This window comes from Setaria italica, chromosome VII (assembly GCF_000263155.2).
Source record: "Setaria italica strain Yugu1 chromosome VII, Setaria_italica_v2.0, whole genome shotgun sequence".
Classification (NCBI taxonomy): Eukaryota; Viridiplantae; Streptophyta; class Magnoliopsida; order Poales; family Poaceae; genus Setaria; species Setaria italica.
The window spans coordinates 27050765-27068159 of record NC_028456.1 but is presented as its reverse complement, the minus strand read 5'-3'; the positions used below and the strand labels follow the sequence as shown (position 1 = coordinate 27068159).

The following is a 17395-nucleotide window of genomic DNA, read 5'->3' as shown; positions in this document are numbered from 1 at the left end:
GCGGCGCCGGACGGGCGGGTAGTGGCGCGTCGCAGGAAGCTCTTCCTCGCAGCGGCGTCGTCGCCCCTAGCATCGCCACCGCGGCCGCCATGGCGTTGCCGAGGTCGCCCGTGGCGGCGGCGTGCGCCGAAGCAGCAAAGCAGACGCCGGAGGAGCGCGTCCATGCGGTTCTCGATCTGGCGGTGCCAGGCGCAGATGGCGAATTGGCGAGTCCACGCGGCGGACCGCGGGTTTCGAAGTGCGCGGGTGCAAAGAGGAGAGAAGACGTGCCAGGATGAAACCCAGCGATGGAGGGATGAGCTGTGTACGAATTTTGTTGCATCGAGAGAGAGAGAAAGATGGATAACTTTGAGCCGGCCCATAAGAGAAAGCCGGCCACGTAATTGATCAGAGCAGGCCGACCGGGCCCACGTACGCCTGGATAACCTCGGCCCGTAGACCCAAACTGCTAGGTCCATGCCCCCAAAACGTTAGGTCCATGCACGAAAGGCGGAAATTCCCCATCGCCGCCGACCGCCGAAGGGACGCCTCAACACGAGACGCCGGTGGCCTCGGCGACGGCCGACGGGCGATGTCGGGTCGGCGGAATCGAGGGCTACGCGCCGCGCATCGACTCGTTCGAAGATGCGTCGCGTGATGGCTTTGCCCTTGCAAACCGCAGCTAGGTTCGCTGTCTGGATCACCACCTCTTCTTTGTCGGCACAAGTTTGCGTTCCCCAAGAAGCTTCGGTGTGGAATGATTCCTTTTCAGCCTTCGCGAGGGATTTTGGTCTGGACTGACTGCAGAGTAAAGTAAACTCCCCATCTTCTAGGTTTTCATCGTTTACCTTGTGCAATGTCGATATCTTTTGAGACAATCAATTGACTGGTAGTGACGATTGTTGTATCGATTCATTCACTTAGCTTCCTGGCAAACCAGACGAAGTACAGAGGGGAAACAAGCTAATAAATGTAAGGTAACTTCTGTTTTGTGCTACAGTTTAAATTCATCCCAGTGAAATTTGATTGTATTTTCTCCACAGTTCTCTAGCTAGGCAGACTGCTTGCTTTGTCATTGCAAGTTTATATGCACCAAATATGACAGTATACTATTAAAGGACTTTAGGACTCTTTTTAAATTTTTAGATATGCCGCCTTGGGTAGATAGAGGACTTGTTTACTCTTTTAAATTTTAAATACGGTGTCTTGGATAGATTGGGGCGCTGCAAGAAACAAAGGGAGAAGTTGTGATGGGATATTTGATGTTACAAATAGATTAAGAACTAATCTGGACGTTGTGTTGACTTCTCCATGTACCTAAGCGTTGCTCAATAGCTGTGCTATAATTTAGGATGTTGCTAACATGAAGAAATGTCCTTGCTGACAGATATATCCACTTCCTCTGGTTTCCCTTTTTTTTAAAAAAAACTCAGTGGAATCATTAGCATACATGCATCTTACTCTATTTCTTTTTTGTTTCATTATCGTTCCCTCAGGCTCACTAACCTGTTCAATTTAGGAAACTTGTTAGCGCCAATTTTCAAGAATGCGCAGGACTGCTGCGTAATCACCTTTTTGTTGATTTCCAACACGTATACACTTTGAAACTTCACTAAATGCTGCAACCTATATATTCCAAGTAGTCAAGGATTCAGGTGATAGAACATAGCGGCAAGCAACGCTGTTTAGACAATTTCTCATTAGCAGCGATCTTACTTTATATGTGAAGCAACATGGTTATCAATATTTGTTACATGATCTGGTAAGTAGTACTGGAAGACAGATATTATACAATTAAACACCAAATTGTTAACAATATGTGCAACTTATTCGACCCAAAGTATAACCGACACATAATCACATCCATCTTTCCTGATTTCCCAACATCCCAGCATTTCCCTGGCATGAACGCCTAAAAGATCGCACAAGCAGTGGAATTTGGCTGACATGGAGTTGATGTGAAGAACATGGTGCATCTCTCCTGCGGAATATATGTGATAGCATGCTTGCTTCCACCGTTTTCATCCATGGACAGTGCAGGCGCATTCAGATAAGCATAAGCACTTCTTGTCCACCTGCACCCAGTGGAAGAAGAAGGTGGTCTGTCATATCCATATGCACTTGGATATGTAAGATTCTTCTCCTAGGACGTAAGCACTATAATATAAGCATGGAACCGTGTGATAAATTGATCTTCTGAAAATAGCCATGTTGGTACTGCATCATCAGAAACATTTTTATAACATACATTACTAAATTGTGATCTACGTAGCATATTGACTCTTGGTTCCTTAGTCTAGTTGATTAGCATCTATTTTTTTGCTACAGGTTCTTGGATTCTTATATTTTTGATAGGATAGTGCTCATAACCATTATATGGCATTATGACAGGGAATCCAACTAAGGGATTGGATGGAGTGGGATACAGATTGTTTTCCACACTGGGCCACTTATCCAATTTCTAAAGGATGATGGAGCTTGCTATTTAGAAAGGTGCGCACCACCGACAGCGCAACTACAGAAAGCAGCAGAAAGAATGGGTAGCTTTTGTTCAAAAAAAGGAGGAACGGATAGCATGATCCTATGAAGAGTTTACCAGTGTTTGATGCCAATGATCCGTGCCTCAGTGCTACCGGCAGCAGCCGGCCCCATGGTTGCCCCACCTCCTGTGTTCCCCTCCTCGAGGATCTCCCTGATCATCTGCTCGAAGAGCACATAGTCTTCCATCTGCTTCCAAATGATCGGCTCACCAAGTCACACGATTGTAAGAAGACTCGAAAAACATGATCGTAACAAGACTTGAAAAACATGATCGTGGTAAGATGCATCAGATATCCTTTTTTGATTGCCTCTGATGAATTTTCTGATATGTTAGACATGATGCTGAAAGCCTGAAACCTAAGTAGGCTGTACTGACAGGTAACCGATACAGTTGGTCAACTGCAAGGACTGACCTTGAGCGCCTTGGCTTTAATTCTTGCAGCCTCCTTGTCGGCAGCGAGGCGGCGCTCCTCCTCTTCCACCTCCTTCCTCCTCCAGAACTCGTCGATCTCCGCCCTCGTGATGCTGTACACCGGGACGGCCGCCATGGTCGTTGCAGCTCTGGCCTCCGGGAAGCAGGGCTTTGGTGGCTGCAGAGGAGGGAACCGGTGGCAAGAGGGATGGGATGGCCGGTCTATCTCTCTACCTCGTATATATGCACTGCTACATCTTTATCTGCAGGATCTTGCATCACCCGGCCCACCTACCTATCTGCTGATAAAAGCTAGCCACAACTTACGGTCACAGGCCACGGGTGCAGTAACCTGAGCTTCGATCTGGTGGAGAACGATAGGTTGGGTTGGGTCCCGTTCCGTCTACTCTTCTCAACCATCAGTTGTGCAACTTTTGTTTGTTTACTTGTCGTTGGTGGAGAGCCAATGACTTAAAAATGAAGATGGATGAACAAAGTGGGGGAGAAAGGTGGTTGGGGGCTTGGGGCCTTGGGGGTACAATAAAAAAGAGTGAAAAAAGAGAGGCTAGGAGTGTGCATGTGTGTATCCCTCAGTCTCACATCACCACAACTGTTAGGAGCTTCGTAGGGTTAAAGCAGGTCATTGGAAATGTCTGTGTGACTTGGCAGGAATCACCGTGTGGTCGTTCGCTTTCGTCAAAAGGAACGTTAGGAATCAAGGTGGTTTGAGTATGCGTCAAGGATCAAGATGAAACCTGTTACCATCACTTTACGGCTCTGGATATCATTGTGTATATTCTGAAACACAGCTGTTGATGTCAAAACTGAAAAAAGTTAGAGCGGAGATGGCCTATCACAGTCACATGCTACCAAGATGATGGTAACTGAAAAAAAAATACTTGTCACTGGTAACTCGGATTGCGATCATTTTCCAGTTAAGTGATACTTAGCTACCAAGATGATGGTTGTGATGGTGACTTTGAAGCATCTATGTGACTCCGGCACGGTGACGATACCCTTTGTATTTGACTTACGGATGTGATTCCGGCAGTCCTGATAAATAAATATTCCCTCCATTTCATATCGTAGATCATTTTAGCTTTTCTACATTTATAGATACTATTATGTATCTAGATATACACTATATATAAGTGCATAGCAAAATTATGTAACTAGTCAAAACGGTCTACAATTTAGGATGGAGGGAGGGTACAATAATCATCTGGAGCGGATGCTTTCCGAATGCAAACCCCCCAAGGCCGAAGTGACCTGTCTGGCTTTTTATAGAAACCGGGTTTATATTTCACGTATGTTTTGGTGGTTACAGTCCAAATCTTACAGAGACACTCTTGAAGTAAGTTCCTCCTGGTCTTCCTCGCCACCGGCGGTTGGAGCACCCAGCTTGAAACCGACCTCCTCCCCGGCGAAGGAACATAGTTTTTTGTTGCCGTCTTGAGCAGCACATCGAACACGACCTGCTTTGTAAACGCTGAACGACCCGGCTGAAGAAGATGGTCATTGGCCATCGCATCACTAGACAACGAGGAATCTGACGCCTCAAGAACCGCTAGAGATCCTAGCTCACCGGATGACGACGAACCCCAAGGGGAGCAGAACCACCAAAAAAGGTGGAAACCAAAGCCCAACCCAGCTTCTCAAAGAGTTGGTAGATGTACCTCCCTAATCTTCCGCCGGCGTTATCTGACGGAGATGAGGAAGGGACAAAAGAACCTGATGCTGTCGCCGCTCGCGATGTCGGGGAAACCGCCGTAGATGTCGGAGGAGCCCACACCGAAGCTCGACATGGCGTCATCCTTTCCGCCTCTCCGCCGTCGCACACTAGAGCCGCAGCAGCATAGGGAGATGAACCCACACCGCATCACCGGCATGGTCAACCCTAACCCTAATCTACCTAATCCAAACCTAGTAGAGTAGGATATGTACAGCGACCACCCAATCCACAGGTCCCCACCCTCCTCCGACACCGACGAGGCTGGCGTAGGGGGGGAGGACCCAGCGGATTCGGCGCCGGAGTGAAAATCGTCCTCGACTCGCCCTGTTGTATTGTAGAAAGGGGAAAGGAGAGGAGACCAGAAGACCCGAGCCCCCGCTCAGCTGACCAACCGAGCCTGGCTGGTTTGCTGCCACACCATTTATCACCGGCCCACGGCCCGGAGTGAGATGTGAGGTCATTCAGACTTTGGGCCATCCACACTGAATTTCCAAGCTTCCTCTCAAGCCGAAGACTGAAATCTCAAGTCTAAACTCGTCGGATTAAGAATTTTTTTATTTTTATATTTTTTTTATGATTTTGCAGAAATAAATAGTCAAACCAAAAATTTACAAAAATAGACCTATGCCGCCGGACCAAACGGCGGTAGCAGCTTATTTCCAGTTGAAATGGCGATAAGGGGTTTTACCGCCGGGTGAAATGGTGGTAAGGCTCTTACCGTCCCCCATCCGGCGGGCCACCCACAAGTTGGAATGGCATTGGTTTCGAGGAAGTTTTGCCGTTTCATCTGGCGGTAAGGGCGCCCCGCCAGTTCAAACGGCGGAAGCCATCCCTTACATTATATATACGGCGCGCGGCAGCTCCCACCCACGCGCCAGAGCAGATGAAGCAAGCCAGCTAGCAAGGGAGGGAGGGAGACCGAAGGCAGGAAGGGAGAGGAGAAGGGAGGGAGGGAGGGAGGGAGGGAGGAGGAGGAGGAGGAGGAGGAGGAGGAGGAGGAGGGAGGGAGGGAGGGAGGGGAAGGAAGGAAGGAAAGAAGGGGGAGGGAGGGGAGATTGAAATTTTCGGTTGTTGCTTCATTTCAGATATTTCTTTAAATCTCGTAGTTTAGTTAATATAGATATTTAGTAGTACATAAATCTAGAAGTTAGTTTAGTGGATGTGAGACTTAGAAAAATCTAGCGGATTTTAGACGTGGGAAAATGTAGCATAGTTAGTACAGTGGATTTAGCTTAGGTATTTAGTTCACAGTAAATTTAGTTTGTTGATTTATGTAGATTAAATTTAGATGAATGTTATTTGCATTGCTAGGGTTATATTTTGTTTAGGTATTGACAATGTAGTTGTTATAGTGGTAGTTGGAATTATTAGATTTAGTGAGAACCTTTGTGCTTGTCACGTATATTATCCCGGGTAGATGCCTATGATAAATTTAGTTCGTAAGGTTGGTTTACTCTTAAATAGTTGTTAGTGTGGATGATAGAATTAAATGATTCCACCATTTATTAAAATGAAGACGTCGTTCGAGTTAATTTAAGTTATTGAGAGTAATTTGGACTGCTCGTTTCGTGTATGTTGGCAGGCACATCGGATAGTTTATATTTCCAAGTCTTCTATAGTCCGGGAGAGGTTAGATATGGTCCAGAAGGGATAAATTTGAGTGGATTTCCTTATTTCTACAAGTATTTACCAAGAGCAAGAGAGAGGACTTGGGGGGCATATGCAGGTGGCTTTGTAAGGATTTCGGTGTTGATAGAGATCAAGTGGATGTGTCTGTGAGGGCTGTAGTGAAGAGACGGTCCGACATAAACTTTTGGGAGCTGCTCCCGCTTGAAGGAATCCCAAGCTACCGAGCTTATGTAAAGGGTTGCACGAGGCGCGGTTTACCGCTCATATGGTATGTTCAACGGTTCACAAATGCTGGATCTAGCAGTCAAATGGAAGAAGAAGTGGGAGGTGCTGAAGTTGAAGTGGAGGAAAATGTGGAGAGTACTGATGGGGCAAATGAAGAACTTGACAATGATGGGTAGAAGGGGGAGATGCAGAGGATGATGTTGCAGCCTGTGAGCCAAATGCAGGAGGACCGTGCACATGACGACGATGCATTCGTAGCGTACCTTTGGTGGTTCTTGCTGAGGATTAGGACGCGGGTCACGTACGTTCTGAGTCAGCCACCGACGCAGACCGCGCCTATCATGCAGACGTACCTACGCTCGAGGGACTTCAACTTCGACGTTGTGGTAAGCTTCTTCATCATCTTTGTTACTCAACTTGCATCATGTGGTGTGGCTAACTTCAACCCTATCCTCTTCCCAAAGTACAACGTTATTGCAGAGGTAGCCACTGAGCTGACGTACAACATCGAGCACTTCCAGCACCTAACTAATCATCAGCACGAGATGCTGTACAAGAGGACCTTAGGCGCCTGCAGTAGGTTCCTAAGGGCCGTCAGCTACTGTGGCAGTCGCGGGGACGTCGGGCTTCCACCACGGGATGCCTACCCCCGTTCGTCCTTCCACCTCCTACTCACCAAGCTGGTACGTCCTCTCAGCCACCCGTTTGTTCGTTGTACCCCGGCCCCTCTACTACACCACGGGCACATGCACATTCACCAGTGGCCGGGCGTCCTGGACCACACCGACACCACCGCTATTTTGGCATGCCCCGCGTGGCCTGTCCACTGACAAGTACGTGAACGTTATTTTGTCGTACACCATTGATGAAATGTTATCCAATTAAACTTACTAACTAATTATTTCTTAACTCAGCCTCGCATATGTACGGAGCTTACAGTGGAGCGAGCCCTCTTCTACTGCACCAAGCACAGAGCTACACCACTACAGTGCGTGATGAATACATGTATTCTATTCCATTTTAAATACGCAACGAAACTAACAATACCATTTCCTTGGTTGCTTAACGGGGTTTGCAGACCGCGGAGGGGCTTCGGAGGAGGGACAAAGGTCCAGTGTCCATGCTTAGGTGGACGAAATGTTGAGACCCGAGCCTGACGTGATCGGTGCTTCGCAGTTGCGTGACGCCCCGGCGCGACCCAGGACTTTGCGACACCACCTGCGGTTGCGCAGCGGGCAGCGAGGCGTGGTCGTGGTCACGGTGAGCCTCGTTTCAAGCGAGGACGCATTTAGTGCGTAAGACCTCTTTTTTTTACGTCGATGTAGGCTTTCATGTGTACGATTGTATAGCGTACGATGTGTGGTCATCCGCAGACTACTTTATCTAGGTCGGGAGTTAAATCATTTTTAATTATTTCGTTCAATCACTCTATCTCTCTCAAATTACGAATTTACATATTTTACTTCCAAAAATGTCATAAAAAATAAAGGAACAATATTTAAAACAGAGGTATAGCCTCAAATTATGAAGTTACATATTGCAATGGAACTACATAATTCACTTTCATAAATGTCATAAAAAATGAAGGAAAAAAAATTAAAACGGAGTTATAGCCGGTTGAACTGGCTGCAGGCACTTACCAGCCGGCACCCTTGCGCCGTTTCAACCGGTGAAAGGTAGGCCTACCGCTATTTGGTCCGGCAGCATAGGTCCATTTTTGCAAATTTTTAGTTCGACTACTTATTTCTGCAAAATCATAAAAAAATATAAAAATAAAAAAAATATCGGATTAACCCAGAAAAGAAAAGAAAAAGCCCGGCAGGGAATGAGTTGGCTGCGCACACCAGCTGTTTCTCCATCACCGGCACCACCGAATAAAAATCGCCCCCGCCGCACTGTGTGCATATATAGGATAGCGTGATTCCCAGGCATTGCCTGAATCTTCTTTTCCATCTCGAGACAACCAAACAACGCATAAAGCTCAAAACCCGGCCCAAAAGCAAAACAGCTAGCGAAGGGGATTCATTTCAGCAGTTGAGTTGAGCATCACGTCAAGTCAAGCTTTGCCGCCAGTTGCCCTCGTATCATATCCTCGTCATCCCTTTGCTCACAAAAGGAGCACTCGGAAAACCACCCCTCAAACCGTCTCGTCTCGTCTTGTCTCCCACCAGCCACCACCACCTTCGACGGCGGCTCGACGTCGTCGTCGGTCGTCGCCGTCCTGCCCAAACGAACACAGAAAGAAGCAGCAAGGAGGCGATGGGCAACTGCTTCACCAAGACGTACGAGCACGAGATACCCATCACCGTGGACACGCCGCGGCGGCCGTCGCAGCCGCAGTACCGGCCTCCCCACGAGCGCAAGACCCGGGACGTGCCGCTGTCCTCGGGCTCGCGCTGGCCGTCCCGGACGCAGACGCAGGCGCGGCGGCCGCCCTTCCCGTCGTCGGGGTCGAGGATGGGCGGCGCCAGCCGGCGGGCGCCCTCCGGCGAGGTGGGCCCGGTGCTGCAGCGCCCCATGGTGGACGTGCGGACGCTGTTCCACCTGGAGCGGAAGCTGGGGAGCGGGCAGTTCGGGACGACGTATCTGTGCACGGAGCGCGCCACGGGGCTCAAGTACGCGTGCAAGTCCGTGTCCAAGCGCAAGCTGGTGCGCCGCGCCGACGTGGAGGACATGCGCCGGGAGATCACCATCCTGCAGCACCTCAGCGGGCAGCCCAACGTGGCGGAGTTCAAGGGCGCCTTCGAGGACGCCGACAGCGTGCACCTCGTCATGGAGCTCTGCACCGGCGGGGAGCTCTTCGACCGCATCACGGCCAAGGGGAGCTACTCCGAGCGCCAGGCCGCCGCCGTCTGTCGTGACGTCCTCACCGTCGTGCACGTCTGCCACTTCATGGGGGTCATGCACCGAGACCTCAAGCCCGAGAACTTTTTGCTCGCCAGCCCCGCCGACGACGCGCCGCTCAAGGCCATCGACTTCGGCCTCTCCGTCTTCATCGAAGAAGGTTAGCTTAATCGCAACCAAAAGTTTCCAGCAAGCTGGGCTCAAAAGTTGCAGCTGAAAAGTAATAGTATCAAACAAGAACAAAACAAGCATACACGATGTTGCTAGAGAACAGGGGACAGTATAGTTCATACGCCGCACTAACCTGATCACTATAGACAAGAACGAAACGAACAATTGACCATACACGCACAAGTAATGCAAGGATATTGCCCCCAACCAATGCAGGTAAAGTCTACAAGGACATTGTGGGAAGTGCATACTACGTGGCGCCGGAGGTACTGCGCCGGAATTATGGCAAAGAAATTGATGTCTGGAGTGCTGGAGTGATCTTATACATTCTTCTATGTGGGACACCGCCTTTCTGGGCAGGTGAGTATTGATACATCTTCATCCTAACGTAGTACACTACCTCAGCATCAGAGGCTAATTTTCAGTGTTTGCATATATCTGAGCAGAAACAGAGAAAGGCATATTTGATGCTATACTGGTCGGCCAGCTTGATTTGAGCTCCGCCCCGTGGCCCTCCATATCTGAAAGTGCAAAGGATCTCATCAGGAAAATGTTGCATAGAGATCCTCAGAGGCGCATTACTGCAGCTCAGGCCCTAGGTAGCACTCTTTAACTGCCTTATCATATATCACTTCAGTTATGGAGGCAAAGTTCATCTGCATTTGTATGGTTTACATTTCATCCCAAACAAATGAATGACTCTATGTGCAGAACATCCATGGCTCAAAGATGCACCTGACAGACCTATTGATAGCGCAGTCCTGTCAAGAATGAAGCAATTCAAGGCTATGAACAAGCTAAAGCAACTAGCACTCAAGGTAATCTCCCTAACAAGAATAACTACTTTTTCGCCTGTGTCAAATTGAGCTTGACAGATCGTCTCCTTCTACTGTAAGGTAATCGCGGAGAACCTATCACCAGAGGAGATAAAGGGATTGAAGCAGATGTTCAATAACATGGATACAGACAAGAGTGGCACAATCACAGTCGAAGAACTGAAGGAAGGACTGACAAAACTAGGATCAAAGATTAGTGAAGCAGAGGTTCAGAAGCTTATGGAAGCAGTAAGATTGCTTATTTCGTTTGACTTTCAGACTATCACCAAGTTAAGTTTAAGTGTATGAAATGCTTCAATAATAATACTTTGGTCGGTGCAGGTTGACGTGGACAAGAGTGGCAGCATTGATTACACAGAGTTCCTTACTGCCATGATGAATAAACATAAACTGGAAAAGGAGGAGGACTTGATCCGTGCATTTCAATACTTTGACAAAGATGACAGCGGGTAAAATTAATTCTGTTGAATCAAGAAAGTCATTTATTTTCCATGCATCACCTTGATGAAGAGCTATACAATTGAATAATGCTAGAATTTTGTAAAAGCATATTACACGCCACTCATTTTGTTCATAATATAACAAATTAACAATGCTCAATACATGCTAGCGTCGCAGTGTCATTTTGCTTGGTTAAACTCATTTGCGAAAACAAAAAGGTTCAATATAATTAACCCGAGACAACGTACATAACAACTGCAGGTACATAACAAGAGACGAACTAGAACAAGCTATGGCAGAGTATGGAATGGGCGATGAAGCAAGCATTAAACAAGTACTAGATGAAGTTGATAAAGACAAGGTGAGAATATTCTTCCCACTAACCAATCCCAGTTGCATATATCTAATCATCACCCCACTGAATACACAGGATGGGAATATCGACTATGAAGAGTTTGTGGAAATGATGAGGAAGGGAAGTTATACCTGAGGCATCTCTGATCTCATGATGGAAGAGGTTGTATATATATGTTTCAACAAGTACTGCAAGTACAAACAACAATGCAAGTTTAACTCAGAACAAGTTGTTTTCTGCAATTATGGTCTGATAGTAGTATGTACATTTGTTGATAACCAAATATGCTGCAAGAGAGAAATTGTGCAGACTTAAATATTGGCATCATACATACATACATACTCAAAAGGATATATATAACCTATCTGAAACCTGGAGCTAATCCTGGTGCAAGTCACTTTCACTAACAAAGTATATTTCCTTTGTTTTAAATTAAACATGTTCAAGATTGAGGCTAGGAAAAGGGAAAATATGCTTAAACAAAATTATGTAATTCATGGAAAACCATAATTTGTGCAATATATGAACAGGGAAATGCTATTGCATAGCCAGCAAAGAATGACAAATACAGGGGTAGGATAACAAAATTTCTGTTAGGTGTTGTTCACCCAAAGTAGCTGAAAGCCATCAGAAAAGGTAGCCAATTTTCTTAATAGTGCATACATAAGCTTATATGTCCATAACATTGAATCCATGTAAGTTGCACTGCTGGGGAGATATTTGGTGATTTTTTTTCAATGTGAAGTGCAAACTAACCTGTGGTATTCCATATATGTATAAAAAGAAGTTATAAAGCAAATAAAATGAGAACTAGCTGACCTTTTACATATGGACCCTATGAAAAATGGGCATCGGTCCACAGCCATATGGAAAAAAAATCCGAACCACATTATTGGAGAAAGAACTCTGAAAATGGAATTTGTGACTTCAGCTCATTGGCTCTTCTGCTGAGATTACGCAATGTCTCTATATAAGGCTCATCTCCTTCAACTGCAATTATTTTGGCAAAGTCCCCAGTGCCAAAATAGTCCACCACCCTATTAGCGGCCTCAAGTCCAGTTACATATGCCTTTTCCTACGATAAAAAAGTATCAACCCATAAATACAACCTTTCACTGTTTCTCCGAAACATTTCGTGACATATTATGCCTCACTTTTGAAAAGGATCCATGTCGATTGACAATCCAATCACCAGCAATAAACAAATTCGGAAAAGAAGTTGATCCTCTTGGTGTGTACTTGTAGGAACCTGCAAGAAATGCATTTTTTTTTGGTGTACCAAATTAAATATTCCTCAGAGTATAGTCTGAAACAACATTCTAAACCAGCACTTGAGATGCACTTATACCACAAAAGTAGGATTTTTATTATTATTATGATTCTTGGTCATTGTCACAGAATGAATTTACAACTGACATCAATTTGCTTGGACACTATGAACTGAAATGATTTAGAGCATAGCATTACAAATTGTATACAATGCTTAATGGTAGCTTGTTAATTACTACATACAGAAAGTTATCAAGAACAGTGGCCTTTTAAGCATTTACATTAGAAATTTAAAATGGGATCATGATCTCACTTCACCTGGAAGAAAGTTGATTACAGATTTAGGAGATCTCCTGACTGATTTTTGGATCACACTAGCACCCTCAAAATCTTGTATGCATTTGATAAGATGCAGTGAAGCTTCAGAGACAATATCATCATCATCTAGAGGTATCAGCTGGCTAGCATTATACTGCAAAAAGAAATTAAGTGTATATGATACATCCTAGCAGAAATGCTGCATATTTTTTAATTGAATAGAGGTGGCCTTGAACGTACAAATTCAGCCTCCACCACTGTTATTGATTCTTCGTAATAATCATCATATATTGAGGTAAGGTCAAAGAACGTCCAACCAGATGAATCATCAAACCCAGAACATACGTTGGCAACCTTTGGAATTGTGATCTGCAAAATTTCATAAAATTATATTGGGGGCACAACGTGTGAACAGTTAGCAAACGAAGTGCATACTCTGCTTACCTTTTTGTCAAACCATAATTTTACAGAGATCACATCTACTGCAGACAGGTGAAGAAGATTGGCGAATTCTCGATGAGACCATAGGGATGGACTTCACTTGTCAGAAAAGCACATAAATTAATTGCAGATTTCAAGTTGTAAAACTTATGGCTCCTCTAAGTAGATTATATTTTCTTACCAGCTTCCAAGAGTACTACTGAATGTAGTAAGCTAAGGCAAAACTGACCCAGGACTCATGCAGTGACCACATACAGTATTACCTGTTTTTGACAATGGACTGTAGAGAAGAGAGTCCCGTGGCTGAAACAAATGCATCTGCCTTATATACATCGTCACCACAGACAATAGCAGAGATGCATCCACTATCCGTATCTATAGTCATACTTGATGGAACTTTGTTTGCTACAAATTTTAAGCCTTCCATCTCCAACAATTGCAGCCAAGGAGATAAAATTTTTTCTTCTACTTCGCCACGGCACAACAAGAAGTCAGAGTTTTCCTGTAAAATAGGGAATTCATTAAAAAAAACTAGACCTACAAAGAGACAACAAGATGATAAAAGCTTCATTTATCAAAGTATTATCTTAAGGAAAATGATCATTGATGATGTCGAAGAGCATAGGCATAGAACCTGATGAGACAACATATAGTAGTACAGCATCCCCAGCGTTGCAGCTGCACTACATTGCTCACCAGGAGCAAACAGGGCTGCCTGAATAGCTGGCTCAAATACTTCCTTGTAGAGCCTTTGAGAGCAACCGTACATCTTAAAAAGCTCTCTTGCAGTCACTGCAGATGAAGACACCAGCAATAATTTGAGAAAGATAAATAAGTCACAAAGACACCATCATACACGTGCTCAACTCTGAGCTAGTTGGCAGATTCAAAATGTTGAGACAATAGACAATGAGACTTTCTTACTTGCATCATATTTCCTCCAAGCAGTGTCAGTGTTGTCAAAGTCAATTACTGGACCAAAGCAATGCATAAGTGGTTAGGAAGTAAGCTGATGTATAACACAAGCTGAACAGTTGGATACCCGTACCTGCAGCTATGACAGGAATTGAAGTCAACCTATCAATCAAAGGAAGGTTAGGGAACTGCAACAAAGAAAATTCAGGATATTATGACTAATTTAGAATCTGATAAAAAGATAACCAGATTAAGGGGGTGTTTGGGAGGAGGGGGCTAAATTTTAGCCCCCGTCCCATCGAATGTTTGGACACTAATTAGGAGTATTAAATCTAGACTAATTACAAAATTATTGCACAATCCCTAGGCTAAATCGCGAGACGAATCTATTAACCCTAATTAGGTCTAGATTTGACAATGTGCTTCATACAGTAACCATTCACTAATGATGGATTAATTAGGCTTAATAGATTCGTCTCGCGATTTAGCCTAGGGATTCTGCAATTAGTTTTGTAATTAGCTTATGTTTAGTCCTCCTAATGAGTATCCGAACATCCGATGTGACAGGGCTAAAGTTTAGCCCACTCCTCCCAAACACCCCCTAAGATACAAAGAAAACGTACCTCTGGATATGCAAAGACTCCAAAGGGAGCTGGTAACCGTGGCTGGTTATGAAATATAGGGAATTCGACCTACATGGTGATCAGAAGGATTAAGTTAACATTCAGGATGGAGGGACGTTAACATATAGTAGATAATTTAATCCAGACTACAGTGCGGTCAGTATAAACTAATATTGCTATAGTCCGAAACAAATTCCTGAGTTTTCCTACTGATATCCAGTATAAGTAATAAATCCACCAAAGAAATAATTCCAAAAGGCGTAGAGAAATTGACGGATTCATTCCTCGTCGGATTTATTATGAGAAATTCATTAGCTATGATCCAATGCAGTAATTCACTAAACAAGTGAGAAAACGAAAATAAAGCAAAGAAATTACTGAAAGGCCCTCTGGAGAATAGTAGGCTGCTCTATTCCAGCCCGTGAAAGGCGAGATCCCCAGCTCATCGACTAAAGCGAAGATATTGCGGTACGGGTACCAGAATCCTGTGCGCAACGCCACGATGAAGGAATTACTGAAACAAAACTGGCACCAGATTGAAATGTATAATACGATACTGTACACTGAAGACTGAAATACCTCTAAGGCCAACCTCCTCGGTTGGGCCACTCTCCGCGGCGAGAAGCGTGACATCGTACCCCTGATCATCAAAACGATTTGCAGATTGGCAGTAACGATCAAAACTGCTCCTCCAAACTTATGTGTACACGAATCCACGAGCTACTACGATCCACAGGAGAGCTCTAGCGCGAGGCGAACCTGTTTGACGAGGTGGTGCGCGGCGGCAAGGCCGGCCCAGCCGGCGCCCGCGACGGCGACCTTCTTCCGCTGGGACTCGCCGCCTGGTGAGGCCTCTGCCCTGACGGAGCTCCCTCGGCGGCGACGGAGCCGGCGGGGGATGGCGAGCAGTGGCAGACGGCCTCCAGCGACGAGGGCCGAGCACCCGCACATTCCGTCCGCAGGAAGCTTCCCGAGTCGAGGAGAGCGCGGCGACGAGTGGCTGATTGTCCCTGCGAGGTGTTCGTCTGTACGCCCCACACACGAGCGGAGTGTCGAAGTCGAACGTTCACGTCTTCACTTTCACCCCCACCTTGTATGAAACTTTACACTTTTGTCCCCTGAGATCTCGAATTTGAACACTTTGGGTCCGTAAGGGCCTGTTTGGTTATGGATGGTTATTTATAAGTTGCTTATTTGCTTATTTGTAGTTACTTATTTATAAGTCTAGGTGTTTGGTTTGGGTTGCTTATCTGATTGCATATGACATATTTGCCCCTGCCATCCTATTTCCCACTACCCCCACCCATTACCAGCTCCTAGCACAGAGGCGGCGGCGGCGGGACGCGAGCGGCGGCGGGCGCGAGCGGCGGGAGGGAGCGGCGCGGCGGGCGTGAGCGGCGGCGGGCGGGAGCGGCGGTGGCAGGCGTGAGCGGCAGCGGGCGGCGGGCGGGAGCGGCGGCGGCGTGCGCCGCCAGAGTAGTTCCGGGAAAGAGGAGAGAGAAAGGGGAGAGAGGAGAGAGAATGAGGGTAGGAGGAGTAAAGTGCCCCATAAGCAACCATAAGTAACTCAAAACTTGCTTATTTGCTTATGCATAAGCAACTTATAAGCAACTCTATAAGCAAGAGTGTTTGGGTTATAAGCAACTTATTTGCTTATTTTTAAGTTGCTTATGGATAAGCAAAGGAAACCAAACAGGCTCTAAGGCCCCGTTTGGATACACAATGCTAAACTTTAGCACAGTGTTAAACTTTAGCACTCCATTTGAGGGTGCTAAAGTTTAGCACTTGGGGTTGTTTGGCTACAGTGCTAAAGTTTAGCACATTGGGTGAGAAATGACTACATTGCCCTCATTTATGACTGGCTTGGGAAAAAGTGGAGAGGAGAGAGAGGGGGGCAGCAGGGGAAAAAATGAGCTTGGGACCACTTTTAGCACCCATTAGCACCTTTTAGCACCCCTTGAGTGTGCTAAAGAAAATGGGGGTGCTAAACTTTAGCACACCCCTTTTAGCACCTTTGTTCGGGAGCCCAAGTGCTAAAAGGTGTTAAAAAGTGGGGTGCTAAAGTTTAGCACCCCTCTCCAAATGGCGCCTAAGCCAAAGGAACGATCGGCTAAAACCAATCAGAAGGTTTGCTTGGAAGGGAAAGAGTGCCTACAAATTTCTTAGTTTATTAACTATTAAGCTGACATCTAAGACCACCTAAGATTTACATGTTTTAACAATATATCTGACACGTATAGGTTTTTGCCACAAGTCTTGTCAATTTTGATACGTGGCATCTAAGATCCAGTTAGTAGGATATGCATTTTAGGTTAAGCTGATTATTGTGAAAAAATTATTTTCATGATATCTGAGACAAATTTTACAGTACTAGGCGCTTGGAAGCTTTTCTTTGCCGCGGCTTGCCTTACCAAGCTAGGCAAAACAAAACACGCTTGTTTTCGTTGCCGCATCACGTCGAAGCCTGCGCTAGGAAGTTTCGTCTTGCTGCAGCAAGCGAGTCGAATCGACTCTCCACGGTGGACGAGGCGAGGCAAGGCTCCCTCGATATCCGGGATATTTAACTATTTACCATCTTTACGGAGACGCTTCTTCGATTGCCATCCTTACGAATTTACCTATAGATTTGCCATCCCTGCATCATTGAAGCAACATTTTTACTAT

General features: G+C 45.8%; 3 protein-coding genes and 1 long non-coding RNA gene across 7 annotated transcripts; 2 read left to right on the top strand and 2 right to left on the bottom strand.

The window, feature by feature from the left end:
* The first annotated feature begins 489 nt into the window (after positions 1–489).
* LOC111257855 lies at positions 490–2580 on the top strand. 2 transcript variants are annotated; one of them, XR_002678426.1, is made up of 3 exons: positions 490–792; positions 904–951; positions 2371–2580. It is a non-coding gene; the product is annotated as an uncharacterized LOC111257855 (long non-coding RNA). The 2 variants fall into 2 exon arrangements; XR_002678425.1 differs by having other exon boundaries at positions 904–956.
* LOC101754271 lies at positions 1663–3309 on the bottom strand. The gene is made up of 3 exons (XM_004976435.3): positions 2934–3309; positions 2576–2706; positions 1663–2054 (listed from the first exon to the last, which is right to left on the bottom strand). Exons 1-3 carry the CDS (start codon positions 3066–3068, stop codon positions 1892–1894), a joined length of 429 nt encoding a protein of 142 aa, XP_004976492.1. The 5' UTR covers positions 3069–3309; the 3' UTR covers positions 1663–1891.
* A 5324-nt stretch (positions 3310–8633) lies between these two features.
* Positions 8634–11568, top strand: LOC101753182 (calcium-dependent protein kinase 12). Its single transcript, XM_004976433.4, has 8 exons — positions 8634–9522; positions 9750–9893; positions 9980–10132; positions 10245–10351; positions 10430–10597; positions 10691–10818; positions 11072–11171; positions 11241–11568. The coding sequence occupies exons 1-8, from the start codon at positions 8778–8780 to the stop codon at positions 11298–11300; spliced, it is 1605 nt and encodes a 534-aa protein (XP_004976490.1). The 5' UTR covers positions 8634–8777; the 3' UTR covers positions 11301–11568.
* On the bottom strand, positions 9689–15778 carry LOC101753873 (phytoene dehydrogenase). 3 transcript variants are annotated; one of them, XM_012847732.3, is made up of 15 exons: positions 15491–15778; positions 15311–15371; positions 15110–15216; positions 14732–14800; positions 14242–14296; positions 14118–14165; positions 13828–13985; positions 13457–13695; positions 13197–13287; positions 12993–13121; positions 12753–12906; positions 12320–12414; positions 11985–12240; positions 11297–11353; positions 9689–10054 (listed from the first exon to the last, which is right to left on the bottom strand). In XM_012847732.3, exons 1-13 carry the CDS (start codon positions 15680–15682, stop codon positions 12055–12057), a joined length of 1584 nt encoding a protein of 527 aa, XP_012703186.1. In that variant the 5' UTR covers positions 15683–15778; the 3' UTR covers positions 9689–10054; positions 11297–11353; positions 11985–12054. The 3 variants fall into 3 exon arrangements, with proteins under 3 accessions (XP_012703186.1, XP_012703187.1, XP_022684013.1); XM_012847733.3 differs by lacking the exon at positions 9689–10054 and adding an exon at positions 10134–10444; XM_022828278.1 differs by lacking the exon at positions 9689–10054 and adding an exon at positions 10134–10294.
* Positions 15779–17395: the final 1617 nt, after the last annotated feature.

Bases quoted from the DNA above. Each gene is read 5' to 3' on its own strand.
- LOC101753182 (XM_004976433.4), top strand. From the start codon at position 8,778: ATGGGCAACTGCTTCACCAAGACGTACGAGCACGAGATACCCATCACC. The intron at 10,819-11,071 runs GTAAAATTAATT...TAACAACTGCAG, and splicing joins TTTGACAAAGATGACAGCGG to GTACATAACAAGAGACGAAC. The intron at 11,172-11,240 runs GTGAGAATATTC...CTGAATACACAG, and splicing joins ATGAAGTTGATAAAGACAAG to GATGGGAATATCGACTATGA.
- LOC101754271 (XM_004976435.3), bottom strand. From the start codon at position 3,068: ATGGCGGCCGTCCCGGTGTACAGCATCACGAGGGCGGAGATCGACGAG. The intron at 2,707-2,933 runs GTCAGTCCTTGC...ATTTGGAAGCAG, and splicing joins TTAAAGCCAAGGCGCTCAAG to ATGGAAGACTATGTGCTCTT. The intron at 2,055-2,575 runs GTAAACTCTTCA...CACTGGGTGCAG, and splicing joins ATCATTGGCATCAAACACTG to GTGGACAAGAAGTGCTTATG.
- LOC101753873 (XM_012847732.3), bottom strand. From the start codon at position 15,682: ATGTGCGGGTGCTCGGCCCTCGTCGCTGGAGGCCGTCTGCCACTGCTC. The intron at 13,122-13,196 runs GTAAGCAGAGTA...GAAATTTTGCAG, and splicing joins AATTATGGTTTGACAAAAAG to ATCACAATTCCAAAGGTTGC. The intron at 12,241-12,319 runs GTGAGGCATAAT...TTTTTATCGTAG, and splicing joins GACATGGATCCTTTTCAAAA to GAAAAGGCATATGTAACTGG.